This window comes from Ochotona princeps, chromosome X, assembly GCF_030435755.1.
Source record: "Ochotona princeps isolate mOchPri1 chromosome X, mOchPri1.hap1, whole genome shotgun sequence".
Lineage (NCBI taxonomy): Eukaryota > Metazoa > Chordata > Mammalia > Lagomorpha > Ochotonidae > Ochotona > Ochotona princeps.
The window spans coordinates 32,638,313-32,656,108 of record NC_080865.1 but is presented as its reverse complement, the minus strand read 5'-3'; the positions used below and the strand labels follow the sequence as shown (position 1 = coordinate 32,656,108).

The 17,796-nt window shown below is 43.9% G+C and overlaps 1 protein-coding gene across 1 annotated transcript; it reads left to right on the top strand.

The window, feature by feature from the left end:
* Positions 1-7,943: 7,943 nt before the first annotated feature.
* AWAT1 (acyl-CoA wax alcohol acyltransferase 1) lies at positions 7,944-13,868 on the top strand. Its single transcript, XM_004595221.3, has 7 exons — positions 7,944-8,019; positions 9,207-9,314; positions 9,540-9,610; positions 10,354-10,558; positions 11,160-11,331; positions 12,255-12,454; positions 13,714-13,868. The coding sequence occupies exons 1-7, from the start codon at positions 7,944-7,946 to the stop codon at positions 13,866-13,868; spliced, it is 987 nt and encodes a 328-aa protein (XP_004595278.1).
* The last annotated feature ends 3,928 nt before the right edge of the window (positions 13,869-17,796 follow it).

The window sequence follows — 17,796 nt, the reverse complement described above, 5'->3', positions numbered from 1 at the left end:
AAATCCACTTTACGTAACTTAATGAAATCACTTCATATCACACTACATTGAACAAAGCCTCGTTCCCTGCCACTCCCAACTTGGCTATTTCTACAGGCACCATCCAATTGCTTAGCGCACAAAAGATGCTCTAAAGCAGATACAGATAGCTAGAGAAAGACAGGCTAACTTGGAGAACACGCTGATGTTGGCCCAGCGTGCCAGAGCATGATTCCTTTCAAAGTGCTCTAATCATGTGGATGCAGAGGTCAAAATCTTTTGCTCTTTTAACCTCCACTAACCTTAGGCCTAGGGCTAGAACAGAGAGGATTTCTGCTGGGCTTGTCATCTTTTGGAATGGACTGGCCTTTTTCTTTATTCTGTCTTGACCTCCCCACCAGATTGACCTCCCAGATCTTACAATATTAACTGGTTTCTTAATATTTAATATCTCAATCTCTATTCCAACTTGCTGTCGGCTTCAGAGAAGATTAATAGCTGCGCCTCCTTCTCTGTGGCCTACTTTAACTGGGTGCTGCCCACAGCCTGTTGTGACAGAAGACATTTGAGAGTCTGATGATGTTCTGATGAATCCTTTGGGGCTAAGGACTAAAGATAAGGGAAAGAACTCTGTTGACAAAGCTGCAGCATCAAGAAGATGCCTTCATCCCTCAGACAAGAAGGTCAAGGCCAAGACAGCTAACTGCTAATCTGTGTGATAGAGCCAATATAGTACTTAGTACATGTATTTCACAAAAAGAGAAATTGCTACCAGGAAAGTGAATCAATAAAAGATAGGAGATGATAGATAGATGCTTGAGAAGAGCATCCATGAAACAATGACAGTGTTTCATGAATCAAAGATGATTAATACAATTCTGTGGTCATGTTAACAAAACAAGAGAGGATCAGCGAATTTGCTAACAACCAGGTCCCTACCTCTGGAGGTTTCCTAATCTCTTTTGACAATTACTCCCTTGCCTTTGTTTCAGTGCAGGCCAGCCAGGTCCACCCATATACCACAAAGTCCTTGGATGCCCCCAGATTTTCTGGTTTAGGAAACTGCAAAACACTCTCACCGTTAGCTCAAGTGAGACTAGATTTTTTTCTCTCTCTCAAAAGGAAAACAACACAAAGCCCTGTATACCAACACTCTGATAAAACACAGCTGTTCTCCCCAGTTGATTCTGCATGCAGGTTGACCTCAATGGCCCATGGTGCTTATAAAGCTCATTTTTGCAGGGTTGCTCTCAGCCCTGGACTTGGTTTGTAGTTGCACATTGCCTCATTTTGAGCTGAGATGAAGCAAAACAGAAGCCCTGCCAGGGCTAGTGGGATGTAGCATGAGACATACTTCTCTTGGACAGAGAGCCAGAGAGGCCAACTCTGTTCACCTGGTCATCTTGTCCCTCAACCATATTCAGTTGCATGGAAGCTTAAGAATGAGACCCTGTCTGGGCCACTAGCTCCCAAAAAGCCCTGGGGAAAGGGTCGCTGCGCAGTACTGCTGGAAAGGTTGCAGCTGAAGGAGACTTTCTGGCCAATGCCATTTAACCTCCCAGTAAAAATGCTCAAAATCTGATCACACTATAGAAGAGACATGTCTAATACTGCTGACTCCATGGTAGGGAATTCATTGAGCGGTTTATGGAATATCCATAAAATGAAATGCTATGTGTAATGTAACAGGAAAATTGACATGACAAATGTCCTCTGTAGACATTTGTGCCCACAGACGCAGGCATTTGACACAGAGCTTAAAAACACCAGTTGAGGGTCTGGTGTTGTGGCACAGCCTCCCAAACACATGCTGGTTCAAGTCCCAGCTGCTCCACTTCTAATCCAGCTTCCTGCAACTGTTCCTGGAAAAGCAGCAGAAAATGACCCAAATGCTTGAGCCTCTGCCACCCACATTAGGAGGCCCCAATGGAATTCCAGGTTCTTGAAATCGACCTGATCAGTCCTAACTATAAAGAGAATTTGGAGGTTGTGTCAGCAAGTTCAAGATCTCTCTCTTTCTCTGCCTCTCTCTCACACTTTGCTTTTAAAATTATATATATGTATAACTTATATTTCAAATTATATATATATATATATATATATATATATATATATATATATATATATATAAAAGATGCCAGTTGATACATCTACAACCCATATTGGAGTGCCTGCATTTGAGTCCTAGCTGCATGCCTGATCCTGGCTTCCTGCTAAAGTACATACTGGGGAGAAGCAGGTGATGGCCCTGGGTCCCTGCCATCCATTTAGGAGACCTGGATTCAGCTTCAGGCTCTTGACTTCAGTCTGGTATATCCCTGGCTATTGAGGGCACTTGGGGAGTGATGCCATAATTGAATAAATAAATAAATAAATAACCTTTTCAATGTCTACAATATACTGTTAGGTGAAAGATTCAGTTACATGACAAGATATGGAATAGGATCCCATTTGGGTTAATAACATGTAATAAATATTATTCATTGTACTTTTAATATATGTTTAATATATATTTAATTTAATGTATTTAATATTTAATTTAAATATACTTGATATTTAATACATATATATATATAAGCAAGGCATTTAGCAAAGTGCTTTATATAGATTATTTGAGTTTCATAACAACCCTATGATGTGGGTAGGTATTATCACTATCTCTTTACAGATACTTAGCCACCGAGAGGTTAAATTATTTGCCACAGCTCACTGAAGTAGCACAGCAGAGATACAAGGCTAGAGATTTGGAATTAATAGCCCAAATTCTCAACAGTGCCACTACATGCCTATACTTATAGAGAAAAAGATCAAGAAAGATAGACATCAGGAGGTTTTCAGTTAAGACTGGTTATTTCTAGGTGATGAAATCATGAGTGACCTTTGTTCCCTTTCTGCTGTCCTGAGTAATTTGAAAATTTTAGTTTGCATAGATTCTTTTCATTATAAGGAAAAAATAATAAATAAATTTCTATTTTGAAAAAGACAAACTAGCCATTTTTCAGTAAAATGCTGGGGAGTGAAGAGGTAAATAATTATAGACTGAAATCCTTACCTGGCTTAAGCATTATCTGGAATGAATACATAATGTGCTTACATGTCAATTACATATAAATACTCTCATGATACACACACACACACAATGGCTTTAGTTGTTTATATGTTTCCCAATAAATGGATACTGTAAGTATAGCCATTATCATTGGGAGGTCCATGGCCTCTTTTTTTTTTTAAAGATTTATTTATTTTATTACAGTCAGATATACAGAGAGGAGGAGAGACAGAGAGAAGATCTTCCATCCGATGTTTCACTCCCCAAGTGAGCCGCAACGGCCGGTACGCACCAATCCGATGCCAGGAACCTGGAATCTCTTCCAGGTCTCCCACGCGGGTGCAGGGTCCCAAAGCATTGGGCCGTCCTCGACTGCCTTCCCAGGCCACAAGCAGGGATCTGGATGGGAAGTGGAGCTGCCGGGATTAGAACCGGCGCCCATATGGGATCCCGGGGCGTTCAAAGCAAGGACTTTAGCCGCTAGGTCACGCTGCCAGGCCCTCCATGGCCTTTTAAACATTAAAATATGCAAGCAAGGGTTGTCACAAATATGTACAAATACTACACATCAATTAAAAATAATTTTTAAGTAGCTCAGTGAAAGTTTTTTTTAGAAGATTTTTTGTTTGCTTAAAAGGCAGATTCATAGAGAGAAGGAGAGACAGAGAAAGACAGAGAGAAAAAGATCTTCCATCTACTGGTTCAGTCCCCAAATGGCTGCAGTGGCTAAAGCTGAGCTAATCCAAAGCCAGGAGCCAGCTTCCTCCGGATCTCTTGTGTGGATGCAGGGTCCTAAGGCCTTGGGCCATCTTCCATTGCTTTTCCAGGCCATAAGTAGGGAGCTGGATTGGAAGTGGAACAGCCAGGACATGAACTGTGCCCATAAGGGTTGTCGGCACTTCAGGTAGAGGATTAGCTTGTAAAGCCACTGCACTGGGCCCTTAAGTTTTTAAATCTTAAGAAAAGGGGTCAACGTTCTGTCAGAGTGGATAAAGCCACCTGCTGTGACTCTGGCATCCCAGATGGGTGCCAGTTCAAACTCTGGCTGCTCCTTTTCCAATCCAGGTCCCTGCTAATGAGCCTAGGAAAACACAAGGCGACGGCTAAATGCTTGAGTCCTTGCCACACATGTGGGAGACCCTGAAAAAGTCCCTGGCTCCTGGCTCAGCCTGGCCCAGCCCTGGCCATTGTAACCAATTGGAGAGTAAACCATCACATGAAGATCTTTCTTTGTTTCTGTGTAACTCTGCCTTTCAAATAAACAAACACATCTTTTAGAAATGAAAAGTAAATAACTCCAACCCATATAAAATACATAAATATTCTAAAATTTTACCCAACAGCTACCAAACAGATACTAATCTTTAAATCAGAAAATTTTAAATAAACTAAATAAAAGATGTATCATTTTCTTTGCTGAGAAGAAAGGGACATCCCCACACACTGGCAATATGTAATAAATACATACTTTCATTTCTAAACAAATCACAATGTTCAAAAGCTAAGCAGAAATCGATAGTAGTGATCAATCTTTAAATCAAAATTAGAGAGGAGAAATTTGAATAGAATTCAAACTGGAATTGGAGACCTGAAAAGATGGTACTAGAAATTGGACAATAAGGAAGAAAACAATGTCCTGAGGCAGAGAACGGGTGTGCATATTTATATTCAGATGCATATCATGTTTTCACTACAAAAAAAGAAAATTTAGTTGATAAATATGTTAATTATCTTGATTTTGATGATGATTTTGCTGTGTATCCACATAGCAAAGCATCAAGGTCCTGCATTGCGATGCCACTTCCAGCCAGCGCCCTACATCACAGTGCTGGTCTGAATCCCACCTGCTTTGCTTCTGCTCCAGCTCCCAGCTAATGCACTGGGAAGGCAGTGCATAACGAGCCAAGTACTTGGGCCTCTGCCATCTACATGGAAGACCCAGGTGGAGTTAGAGGCTCCTGGCTTTGGCTTGGCATATTGTCAGCTGTTGCAGAAAGTTGGGAAGTGAACTCCAGGGTGAGGGATCACCTTCTCTCTGTTTCTCTCCTCCCTCTTCTTTCTGCCTTTCAAATAAATAAATAAATCTGTTATAAAGCATCAAATTAAGTGTATTCATTCCTATGTGTCAATTATGTAATCATAAAGTGAAAATAAAATTTAATGAATCAGGACAGAATTAAAATGTCAGTAACTCAGAAATTCAGTAATCAAAGGTTGGAATTGGTGCTGTAGGGGAAAATATGTATACAAATCCAACTCTGTAGCTTAAATATCTTCTCAATAACTTTTCTTATTTTTGAAGGGGCAAGCAGAAAGAGTGGAGAGAAACTGAATTCACACATTATTAAAAGTTGACCCAAGAGACTTGCTTCCTGGAGAAGAGAATTTATCAGGATGAAAAAGTGTGGAAAGAAAATAGATTCCTGGGACATTCTCTTCTAGAAAGACCAAGTGCTTATCTCCCACTTGCACTGCCAAGCCCTCGGCCCCACCTGCAGCCACAGGTGTCAACACATTGGCAGAAACATGGTGCTGCAATACCTGAGTGCTAACATTTGTTCTAGGACAGATTGCTTTCCAATCGGCGCGAAGACCTAGAGTGGGAGGGCATTCAGGGGAGGGGAGGCAAAGTGCACAGAGCTTTTTTGCCAAACTGCCTCAAAGGTCAGTACCTGATTTCCTTTCTTTCATGCCTTTCTCCCCCTTTTAACATGTCCTTTGTCCTTTTTCCTGTACAGCTTCTTGTCCTCCCCTGAAGTTCCCAGGAAAGTGGAACAGGAGTTTGTCCTATATTAGAAACAAAGATCTTGCTGAAAGGATCACAGCTGAATCCTATCCAGTCTTTGACTCAAGTAAATACAGAGCAACATGCCCAAAGTGCAGCACATAATATACAAAATCCAGGCTGTGGGAAATTCTACAGGTCAGACACTGGGTTATTCAACAACTAGATCAAATGGAAAGGGATGCAGGGATAACCTGAATATTTAAACCGACTTAATTAAACTCTTCAAAAGCGCCAAGGTCATGAAAGACCAGGAAAGATCTAGAAATCATCACAGGTTGCAAGAAACTGAAGAGATACAATGATTAAATGTGATGTGGGATCCTAATGGGAAACTGGGACAGAAAATGGAAAAACTCATGCAATCCTAGTAAAAGCGGGAGCTTAATTCCTAGAAATGCCCAACATTGATTTCTTAGTTGTGATAGATGCATCATGACTATGTAAGATACATCATGACTATGTAAGGAAAAGTTGAGTGAAGGATATAATGAACTATCTGTACTATCTTTTCAAACTCCCATATTTTTAAAGTTATCCCCAAACCAAAAGCAAAAATAAAAAGAGAAAAAGTACATCCCAAGTTGTTAAGTGGGTAAAACTATGCTATAGTGATTAGGGAAGGACATTTTGTGAAACAAAGCGAAGACCACAGAACTGTAAGGAAATGATGACTGCATACATTACGATGACGCTTCCTTTGGGATGAGAGAAAGGCTTTGACTGGATTGGGGCATGTGGAGAGGGTTCTGGGATGAGTAGACAGGTTGTATTTCCTCACCTATTGACAGTTAAAAAGTGATTAAAATATTCATTAAGCAATATATTTGTTTTAAGTGGTTTCCTGTATCAAAGTTCTACAGGAAATTTTCAAAAAGTTCATGGAAAACACATATTATAGAAATATTATATGTGGATTCCATTGTTTTTGCACTACATTGATCGTTTCATTCCATTTCCCGCAAACATTTGAAGTCCCTTATGCTCTACAATGAGTTATACAAGCATATACACACACACACACACACACACACACACACACACACACACACACACACACACAAAGGGAAAATGCCTGAAGAGGCATCATATGCAAAGACAATTGGTGAACCTCATTTGGATCCTAATTCAAATTAAACAGCTATAAAAAGATATCTGAATACAAATATTTACATATTATCAGGGAACTATTAAATTTGCTAATGCTATTAGCAACATTGTTATTATAGAAGAAAATGTGCATTTTTTGGTAGATGCATAATGAAAATTATATTGGGGCAAGAAGACACAGTGTCCTAGAATTGTATTAAAATACTCTTAGCAAAAAGCAAAGGGGAGATACTCAAAACAAATACAGCAAAATGCTAGCTGTTGTTGAAGATGCTGTTGTGGGGGAGGTCTGCATCCCTTATGGAAGTGTCTGGATTCGCATCTCAGCTTTGCTCCTGATTCCAACTTCCTGTTAAAGCACACTATAGGAGGCAGAGATGATGGATGAAGTACTTGGGTGCCTACCACCTACATGGAAGACACAGATCGAATTCTTGGCTTCCACCTGGCTCTGTGGTTGGCATTCGGGGCGGGGTGGGTGGGTGGTAGGAGGAGTGGACCAGCAGTTGGGAGATCCCTGCTCTCCCCTTCCCTTCTTTCATAAAAATTTTGAGATTTATTTAAGAGAGGAGGGAAGCCTCAAAGCAGGCTGCATTAGGGTAACAGAGTCATAAAGCCAGGGGTTCCCCACTCCACAAATTGCCCACCAATCAACCCTCTAAGCCCATAAACCCTGTTGTCTTTCAGTGGCCTCAGAACTGTGCTTCTCCTTCTTGGGTCCCTGTGTCATTCTAACCGGGTGACTGTCATTCTCTCCTTTCTCCATCCTGATGAGGTAATGATCCAAGGAAAGCAAGTCAAATGGCAGATGGGCGGAGCCAGACTGGATAGGGCAGTGCTGGGCACTTGAGAGAGCCTGCCCCCTGCAGTGGGTGGGAGTTGTGAGGCAGGACATGAAGAGGAGAGGGCAGGTACAAGCAGTCTTATGCATTGAGTGTTGAGTGAGTTTCCAGAGGCTGGTTGCACTTCTGCTGGGAACACTGTGTTGGAATCTCTGCCATTTACTTGCTCCTGAGCATCATGCCTTGTTGCAAGCAACAGAATCACTTCCAGAGTTTGATGCTTCTGCAGTGGCCCCTCAGCTACCTTGCCATCTGTAAGTACCAATCCAAGCATGCGCACAGGCAGAGACCAGGACAGGGGCTGAGGAGATTGCGGTGGTCATGGGAAGCCTGATCTCTGGCCTTCGGATCATGTGGAATGGCACTATAGAGTAAAGTCAAAGTGTCCTGAGCTCTGTGAGTATCCTGGGCAAGGAAAGACAGAGCCCCAAGGAAGAGTGAGAGCAGGCAGGGGAGAGGAACAGGATCCTGATGGATGTTGCTAGATCTAGCTCATTTCATCCACTTACTAACCCTCAGCACAAAGACAAGTCTCCTTGCTATTGTGTGGACTAAGACAGAGGAAGCATTTGCATTACAGGCTTAGCCTGTGTTTGCCCCACAGAGAGCTCCAAGCCAGAGGGGTAAGGAAGGGTACTACAGAAGTAGATGGAAGGACTGGCGAAATGGCAAGAGAATGGAAAATAGTGGAGGGACACAGATGCGGGTGGGCCAAGTGGAGGGTGATACGGATGGCACAGGGGAATGGGAGGGTAGGCTAGTGACTTAACAAAGATTCAGGAATGATGAGTGGGGAAGGTGACAGAAACAGAACGAAAACAATGGTGCGTAAGTGGGAGTAACAATGCAAGACAAGCTAGTGGCAGGATGGTGGCTGGGCAGGGAGTTAGGTGGGGAAGTGGGCAGACAAGGAAAAGGGGCTTTTGTATAGTAGATGATAGGAGAAATTTTGTAAAAAGAAATTTATTATTCATTTATTTATTTGAAAGATAGGGTGGTAGAAGAGAGAAAGAGAGAGATTTTCCATCCACTGGTTCCTTCCCCGATCAGCCACAACAGTCAGATCTGACTCAGGTCAAAGCCAGAAGCCAGCAGCTTCTTCTGGACCTCCAGTGTGGGTGCAGGGGCCCAAGTACCTGGGCCATCTTCCACTGTTTCTCCATTAGCAGGGAACTGAATTGAAATAAAAGCAGCTAGGACTGGAACCAGCACTCTGAAATGGAATACTGGTGTCATAAGTGACAACTCAACCCTTTTCACCACAATGCCAGTCCCAGGAGACACTGTTGAAGGAGAGCAGGACATAGGTGAAGCATGAGGCAGGATCCCAATTGTGCTGAGGGCCAATACCAAAGGACTGGCTAGAATGGAGAGCTGGCAATGGGACTGGACATGGTCAAGTTCTGTACCACAAGTTTAGTCTGACCCAATCCCTTGTCAGTTTGGATCTTGCAGCCGTTGTTCATTTCCCTGCTATTTACACGCTTGTGGCCACTCCCAGCGCTTTATTTTGTCTGGCTGTTCCTGGACTGGAAGACCCCAGATCAAGGTAAGATTCATGCACCCATAAAGAATGTTCCACCTTTATCTGAAGCCCAGCCCAGTAAGTGTCACAGAGCAAGCCACAGGCCTCTCATCTAATTTCTCAGAGCTGCAGGAGCTGAGCCAGCGGGACCATCCTGGGCTCTCTATCTTTGCCTCTTCTCTAGCAGATGAGTAGGAGTTACTTGATCGCGCACTGTGATGTCATCCCCTGCTGATCATTTTGTTTCAGGTGGCAGACGCTCAGCCTGGGTAAGAAGCTGGAATGTGTGGACATACATCAGGGACTATTTCCCCATTACGGTAAGTGTCTCTTCCCAGCACCCTTCACAATTTCGAAACTACTAAGCACCTCTATCATATAGCTGAAATTATCTGTAAGGAAGGCAAACGTCCTAGAGACGTCTCAGTACAGGCTAGCCCACATCTCCCTGGAGCACTCTCTAATCTCTTAGGATACGTTGGACACTCTTGCCGTGACCTGGCACACAATACAGTGGAGTGGGCAGACAAAAGAAGAATTATAGTTTGGTTCAAAGTACAGAGGCAACTTAGATGGGGGCATAAAGAAAGTCATCCCGGACATGGTACCATGCAAGCAGGCTGTTCAGAGCTCAATAAAAGTTCCAGGGTGGGTGGGGGAGGCAGGAACAGTACCCAAAAGAGTTTCTGAAAATGCAACGCTGTGCCCATCCTGGCTGTCTTTCGAGATGATTACAAACTCTTCCCTGACTTTTAGAGCAGAGCTTCCTGACCTTTGTCACATAATGATGGTTCTCACAGAAAAAAATAAATAAATAACATGCATAAAGCATGCTGATAAAAGCAAGAGGCTGGCAGCTATAGCTGCCTGGCACCCTACCCTGCTTCCCAAGGGCTGGGAAGAACGTCTTGTCTTCCTCCTTTCCCTCCCACCCCAGGTCCAATCATGGTCTCTCTATTGGAAAATTCCACTTTGGAAAGCACCTTTACCCCTGGGGTGTCTGCACTCTGCTTCCTTCATGCTTTCACGTGACCATCTCTGACGTTCCTCTCCCTACCCACAGATCCTGAAGACCCAAGACCTGCCACCTGAGAACAACTATCTCATGGGCGTCCACCCTCATGGCCTCCTGACCTTTGGTGCCTTCTGCAACTTCTGCACCGAGGCCACAGGCTTCTCAAAAACTTTCCCAGGCATCACTCCTCACCTGGCCACGCTGTCCTGGTTCTTCAAGATCCCCATTATTAGGGAGTACCTCATGGCCAAAGGTGCTTCTGGCCACATTTAGCTGGAGCTTTTGGTGCATTTCTCTACTTTTAAGCCCGATTTCCTCCACACTGACTCTGCTGCTTCGTGGCCCCTTAGTCCAAAACATATGTTCTGCAGCTAAATTGCCTGGAATCCAACCTCTGTCACTTCCTGTGAGGTCTTGGGCAGACCAGCTAACCTTCATGCCCTCACTTCCCTGATCCATATAAACTAGTCCTACTGACAAATAGTCTGACCTCAGATGTGGTATGATGACTCTGTAAGACCATGCAAAGAAAGCCTGTCACAGCCTGAGGTTCATCAAGAAGAACGGTTGAGAGTCAAAAAATCCTTCCGCTTATCCCACCAGAGGCCTTCCTATCTTAGTTTTGATTCAGTGCGTGCTGCGAAGTGAAGCTTAGCAACTCCAAGTGAGGCTTGATCTGTTGATCCGCAGCCTTCTCTCCTGCACGCTCCTCAGCCCCATCTCACCAAGCCTCCTCCTGGGACCCCAGGGCATATAAACACGCCCATGGAGAACAGGCAGGATGAGGGTGCTCGCTGAGCCATCTGCTCTTGTCTTGAACTGCTGCTTCTCTTCCGGTCTTTGATTCTGTCCAGGTTTGTGCTCCGTGAGCCAGCCCTCCATTGACTACCTGCTGAGCCATGGTACTGGCAACCTCGTGGGTGTGGTAGTGGGAGGTGTGGGAGAGGCCCTGCAGAGCGTGCCCAACACCACCACCCTCATTCTCCAGAAGCGCAAGGGCTTTGTGCGCACGGCCCTCCAGCATGGGTAAGTGTTTCCCTATAGGAGGGGTGGGTGGCCTTTTCTGAGCTCCATGACCCTGCAGGCAATGCCAAGGTGAATCACATGTGAGTCTTGCCCTCAGGAAATCTATTGCTAAATAGGGGAGATGGGCATAGAATTTCAAAATGGTTGAGATCATCGACTCCTTCTGAGCCAGCTGGACCAGTTCCCAGGAAGTTAAACCGCCATCTCAGGTTCAGTATCAGAGATAGGGGGCAGGCTAGGGTTGCACTAGCATATAGATGATGACCCCATTGTCAGTACTGTTATTGACATCTGTGTTTCAATGATAAGGGCAAGAGGTGGCATATGGAGGCAGGAGTCTGATGTAGAATCCTAGTTTTGTATTTACTGTGCCCTCTGGGACAAGTTACTTAATCATTCTGAACCTTCTTAAGGGTACTACTAATAATCACACCTGCTTGAAAAATTTTTTCCTTGAACTTTCTGAAGACTCCTTCTATGCATGGATTTTTTTAATTGCATCCAAATAAATTTATCTTATGGTTTTATTTTCCATGAACTTGTTGAAGTACTCTAGTATACGAACACCTGGGTGAAATCATTCTCATCTGTGCTTCCTATTACTAGGAACAGAGGCACGCATTCCGCTCCTGGATACCTCTGGAAGCTTCTCACAATGTCAGCCTCTGGGGCCCCTTGCCCAAGCCGTCTTCCCACCTTGCACCCCCATTTTGGGTTCTTGTATCCTGCCCAAGGGACAGTACTCACATTGGCCTAGAATATTTCAGGACAAGAGAACCCTAAACCAGGGAACCCTGTTTAGAACTGCCCTAACCCACTGAGATTTGCTCATGATCTAAAAGGGCTCACTAGCATCAAATGTTTCTCCAGGGTGATTTCCATCCCATCCTGTGTCTGGGTGCTAAATCTGGGTTTTTCTACAGGGCTCATCTGGTCCCCACTTTCACTTTTGGAGAAACAGAGGTGTATGACCAAGTGCTGTTCCATAAGGACAGCAAGATGTATAAGTTCCAGAGCTTCTTCCGCCGGGTCTTTGGCTTCTATTTTTGTGTTTTCTACGGACAAGGCTTCAGCCAACACACCACTGGGCTCTTGCCATACTCCCGACCTATCGTCACTGTGGGTGAGTGTCATCATCAGCCTCAAGGTCATGTTAGCTCCTTTATTTAAAGACTTAATTTTTACTTTTTTAATTAATTACATTGTATTATGTGACACAGTTTTATAGGTACTGGGATTCTCCCCACCCCTCCCCATACCCTCACCCTATGGTGGATTCCTCCACCTTGTTACATAACCACAGTTCAAGTTCAGTTGAGATTCTTTCATTGCAAGCATATACCAGACATAGAGTCCAGCCTCTTATTGTCCAGATAAATTCAACGGCTTGTTGGGGAGACCTTCTCTGGTCTGAAGGTAGAGCCAGCAGTTTCATCCAGATCAATTAAAAGCCCCAAGATAACATCAGCAACAATTTATAACGCTATGGAATTAATTGACATAGTATTGAGTAACCAACACGTTAAAAAAAATGCAAGTTCTTAACCACATCCTGTGACTACTTCATTGACATTTCTATTTTAGTTTATATACAACCGGATTCTATACATCTTAAAATAGCTATAGATTACTGTTCAGCTGTCTTGTGTCTATTTTTGTTATATTTAGCATTTTATAGCGTTGAAGCATAATTTTGCTGAACCTGGCTTTTTTTTTTCAGGTAGTCTAGACTGGCTTATAACTCTAACACGACATATGACCACAGTTTAGGTGCAGAACAGTTTTAGGAGGGGTGTGCAGAGAAATTTTCAATACCCTAGTGAGGAGTAACTAATATTTCACAAGACTTCATTTTTTTAATGTGAAAAATGATGGGGAGGGGAGAGGGAGAGAGAAAGACAGAGAGAGATTCCATCTGCTGGTTCACTCCCCAAATAGCTTCAATGGCTGGAGCTGGGCTGGGAGCCAGGAGCTTCTTCCACGTTTCCCACATAGGTACAGGGTCCCCTCTACTACTTTCCCAGGAACATTAGCAGGAAGTTAGATTGGATGTGGAGCAACTGGGACTCAAATTAGCATCTATATGGGATGACAGCACTGCAGGCAGCAGCTTTATCTACTCCCCAGCCCCACCTTACTTAGTCCTTTCTTCACCTCCACGTCATTCTTTCCCACTCCTCTGCCCATGGAAGAAGATTGTAGCTGAAGGGGAAAAGCTAGGTGCTGAGATGGGTCATGAGAGGACAGGAGGAAAGAAAGGAACAGGAAGGGAAGGGAAGGGAAGGGAAGGGAAGGGAAGGGAAGGGAAGGGAAGGGAAGGGAAGGGAAGGGAAGGGAGAAGAGATTCTAACACCCCTTCTCTTTTCCCATCTCTCTTGGTAGTTGGTGAGCCTCTATCACTACCCAAAGCTGAAAAGCCAAGCCAGGAGCTGGTGGATAAATACCACGCACTCTACATGGATGCCCTACATAAGCTTTTTGATGAGCATAAGACTCAGCATGGCTTCCCGGAGACCCAAAAGCTGCTTTTCCTGTGACTGCAGGGACCACATACTCCATAGTATGAGAGTGCATGTCTTGGAATGGAGGCTCAATGCCAACACTAACCAAAGAGAGACATGGGGGAAGAAGAGCACTGAGGGAGCTGTGGGGCAGGGGAGGGCATTAAGATTGCCTTGTAGCCACTCTGTCCTCAGGAGAATGCTCCCTGATGCCTCTGCCCTGAGTCATTCCCCAGAGCAGGGTATCCCTGGGACCCTCATTCCTGAGTCTGACACCCAGGTCCCAAAGGAACTCTGAAGGATTTAAATGATGGCCAGGAAGCCACCACTCCTTGTTCATTATTACTCTTAACACAATTTTAAAATTGTAAAATAATTTGCATCCTGTAAATCAAACCTGTTCGAAGTATAAAGTTCAGCATATTTTGTCCAGTTTGGGGACATTTTTCAGCACCCTTTGTCTAAGATCAGTACCCATTAGCAGTCACTCTTTGTCTCCCCCAAAGCCCCCAGACCCAGGCAACCAGAAATCTACTTTCTGTCTTTAAGGATTTGCCAATTCTGAACATTTCATGTAAATGGAACAATATACTATGTGGTCTTTTGTGACTGGCTTCTTTCTCTTAACAGGTTTTCAGGGTTCATATATGTTGTAGCATACATCATTATATTTTATGCCTGAATAATAGTCTATTGTGTGTTCCCAATAGATTGTGTATTCTGTATTCATTCACCAGTAGATGGATGTGTGAGTTGTTTCCTCCTTTTCATTATTATAAATAGTGCTGCTATAAACATTCATACACAAGTTTTTATGTCATAATTTGCTGTCCCCAAACATAAAGACTTTGACCCACACCAAGCAAACCAATGGGATGGATAAAAGGCATTTGATTCAAAGAGACAGGCACTGTGCTGCAGCACATTAACTTGCCACATATAATGCTGGCATCCCGCATGGCAATGTGCTCAAGTCCTAGCTGCACCACTTCTTACTCAGCTACCTACCAATGCACCTAGGGAAGCAACAGAAGGGGTTGTACATCCTTGCGACCCTGCACTCATGTGGGAAACCCAAAAGAAACCCCTGGTTCCTGGTTTCCAATCAGCTCACCTCCAGCCATTGCAGCCAATTGGGGAGTAAACCAGCAGATGGGAGATCTTTCTCTAGCTCTCCTTCTCTCTGTAGCTCTTTCAAACAAAAATAAAATAAATATTTTTAAGAAGATTTATTTACTTATTTGAGAGACTCAGTTGTAGTGAGAGAAACGGAGACAGGGAGAGATATTTTACCCACTGTTTTACTTCCCTAAATGATCATAAGAGCCAGCAGCAGGCCAGGCTGAAGCCAGAAGCAGAATCATCTCAAACTCTTGGGCCATCAATCAATGCTTTTCCCAGGTCATTAGCAAGAAGCTGGTTAGGCAATAGAGTAGTCAGGACATGAATAAGTGCTTATATAGGTTGCCAGTGTCACAGATGGTAGCTTTTACTCTACTATGCCACAATGCCAATCCCAGTGTAAAGGTTTTCATGGGGGAAAAAAAGAAAGTTCTTGTGATTGATCAGAAAATATATAAATGAAGGATTCAACATGAGCCAGCCAGGGAGTTAGCAGAGCCTGATTGGTTTAAGAGGGATGCAAATGAGACATTGAGAAGTTTCCAATCACAGAGTTCAGTTGTCAAAACTGGAGATAAAAACAAAATTGATGAGTGACTTTTCTGATTGGTTAACTAGGTGAAAGTTAAGTCACCAAAAACAGAAGTCCTACATAGAAGTCAGTTTGACTTTTCTCAGGTCCTCTGAGACTCAGCTTCAGATAGTAGGAGAAACACTCCCTGCCTGCCTGCCCCAGTTCCTGTCTAGCTAGTTGTCTATCAGAGTCATTTGTTTCCCCAGTAAATGAAACCTCCTTGGCCAGTATTGCTCCAAGCAGCTTGTATAGGGGAATTCCGGGATGAGACAGGAAAATTCCTGGTTCAGGTAGGAAAATTCCAGGTCTGAGGCAAGTCTCCTGCCCAGACCAATTGAAAACCATCAGGTCATCACAAAAATTCCTTAACCTACACATGTCACTGACCAACCAAAGAAAGATCATGAGCACCACTGATCAGCCATGAACTTTGAACATGAGCTGAACACATGCCTCTCAGACCCAATCTCAGGCTATCAAAACTTTCACCCCTATCTCCTTCGGGGAGCCTAGAAATTAAGTGAAGGCTGCCTGGCACATTGTAATAAATATCTAATTTCTTCTACCACACTGATGTTAGTGATTGGCTTTTTGCATGTCAGGTGAGAGGATCCTGGTTTGGGGGTTCTATAGCACACCTCCAGCTAGTTTGGGGGTGAATGTTCTGTGATAACACCAAATACTGCTTCTCAATGAAAACTGTACTAAGCACAATGAATTATCTTCTCCTTAATTCTTCCACCACCTTTAACTTGTCTCTACACTGGGACTTAGCATAATTTGCTACAGCATAATTTGCTTCTACACAGGAATTTCATCATAGTTTAAATGTTTCTTGAGAGCAGAAATGCTGTATTTTGCTTTAGTATCCCCAATGTCTAGATCAGGGTCTGGCATGTAAAGTGGAAACTGGCTGGCCTTTCTATGAATAAAAACCAGGCTCACATGCAGGACACAGCAGTCGCTTAGCAAGAAAACAGGTTTCTCAGGAACAGCAAAGTCAGGTAAAGTCCTGAATGCCGAGGATAAGGAAGGAGATAAGGAAATATTGGCTGTAACAACTCAGGAATTTCTAAGGATTATAATAGCCCAAAAGCTAACCACTGTGTATTTGCTTCTGTTTCCCCCTCTTGCTTGCCTCCCCCCACATCACCAAAGCTAAAAATAGCTCAGCAACTGCTCTTTAAAAACCCAAGAGAATTCACCATTGAGGCCTAACCATTATGGAGTGGACTTCAATGGTGACTGCAGGCCTCAGTCAGGGGGATGCCTCCATGCAGCAGGAGTTGTCAGGTAATCAAAGAACCTTGGCTTTGAACAAGGAAGCCTCAGCCTAAGCAAAGGAATTATATTCATTGTAGAAACAGCAATTAACAACCCTATTGCTTGTCTCCTCCAGCATCTAGATAGAAACAAATATAAAGAGTAGTGCCAGGCGTGGTGGCGCATGCCTGTAGTTCCAGCTACATGGGATGCTGAGGCCTGAGGATTGCTTGAGTCCAGGAGTTCAGGGCTGTAGTGCGATATGCCAATCAGGTATCTGCACTAAGTTTGGCATCAATATGGTGATCTCCCGGGAGCAAGGGTCCACCAGGTTGCCTAAGGAGGGGTGAACCAGCCCAGGTCAGAGACAGAGCAGGTCAAAACTCCCATGCTGATCAAATATGAAAAGTAGTGATTGTTGAGTGTGGCCCCAGAACATTTGGTGGAGTCCCTTAAGATACATGGGGATGTGGACACCCCAATCCCACCTAGAGATGCAAATCACCTACCTGGGAAATCCTCTTCGACAATTGAATTCATCCTGAGCCCAGTGCAATGGCCTACTGGCTAAACTCCACGCTTGCATGTGCCGGTTCGAATCCCCGCAGCCCCACTTCCCACCCAGCTCCCTGCTTGTGGCCTAGGAAAGCAGGAGACAACGGCCCAAGTCGTTGGTACCCTGAACCCATGTGGGAGACCCAGACGAAACTCCTAGCTTTGCCCTGGTCCAGCCCTGGCTGTTATAATCATTTGGGGAGTAAAGCAACAGCTAGAAAAGGCATCTCTCTCCTTCCCTCCCTCCATCTCTTCCTCCCTCTTTCTCTCTGTAACTCTGCCTTTAAAAAATTAAATGAAAGAGCAACTGATTAAAGGAGTATCACAAGGAAAGGGAACATTGAAGAATAAAGACTCAAATTGCCCCTATAGTTTCCCTAGTTAATGTCTCAACTGTCTACCCTTAGACCCAGACAGACTGAAACGCACCTCTGCTAGTCCAAAGGAAAC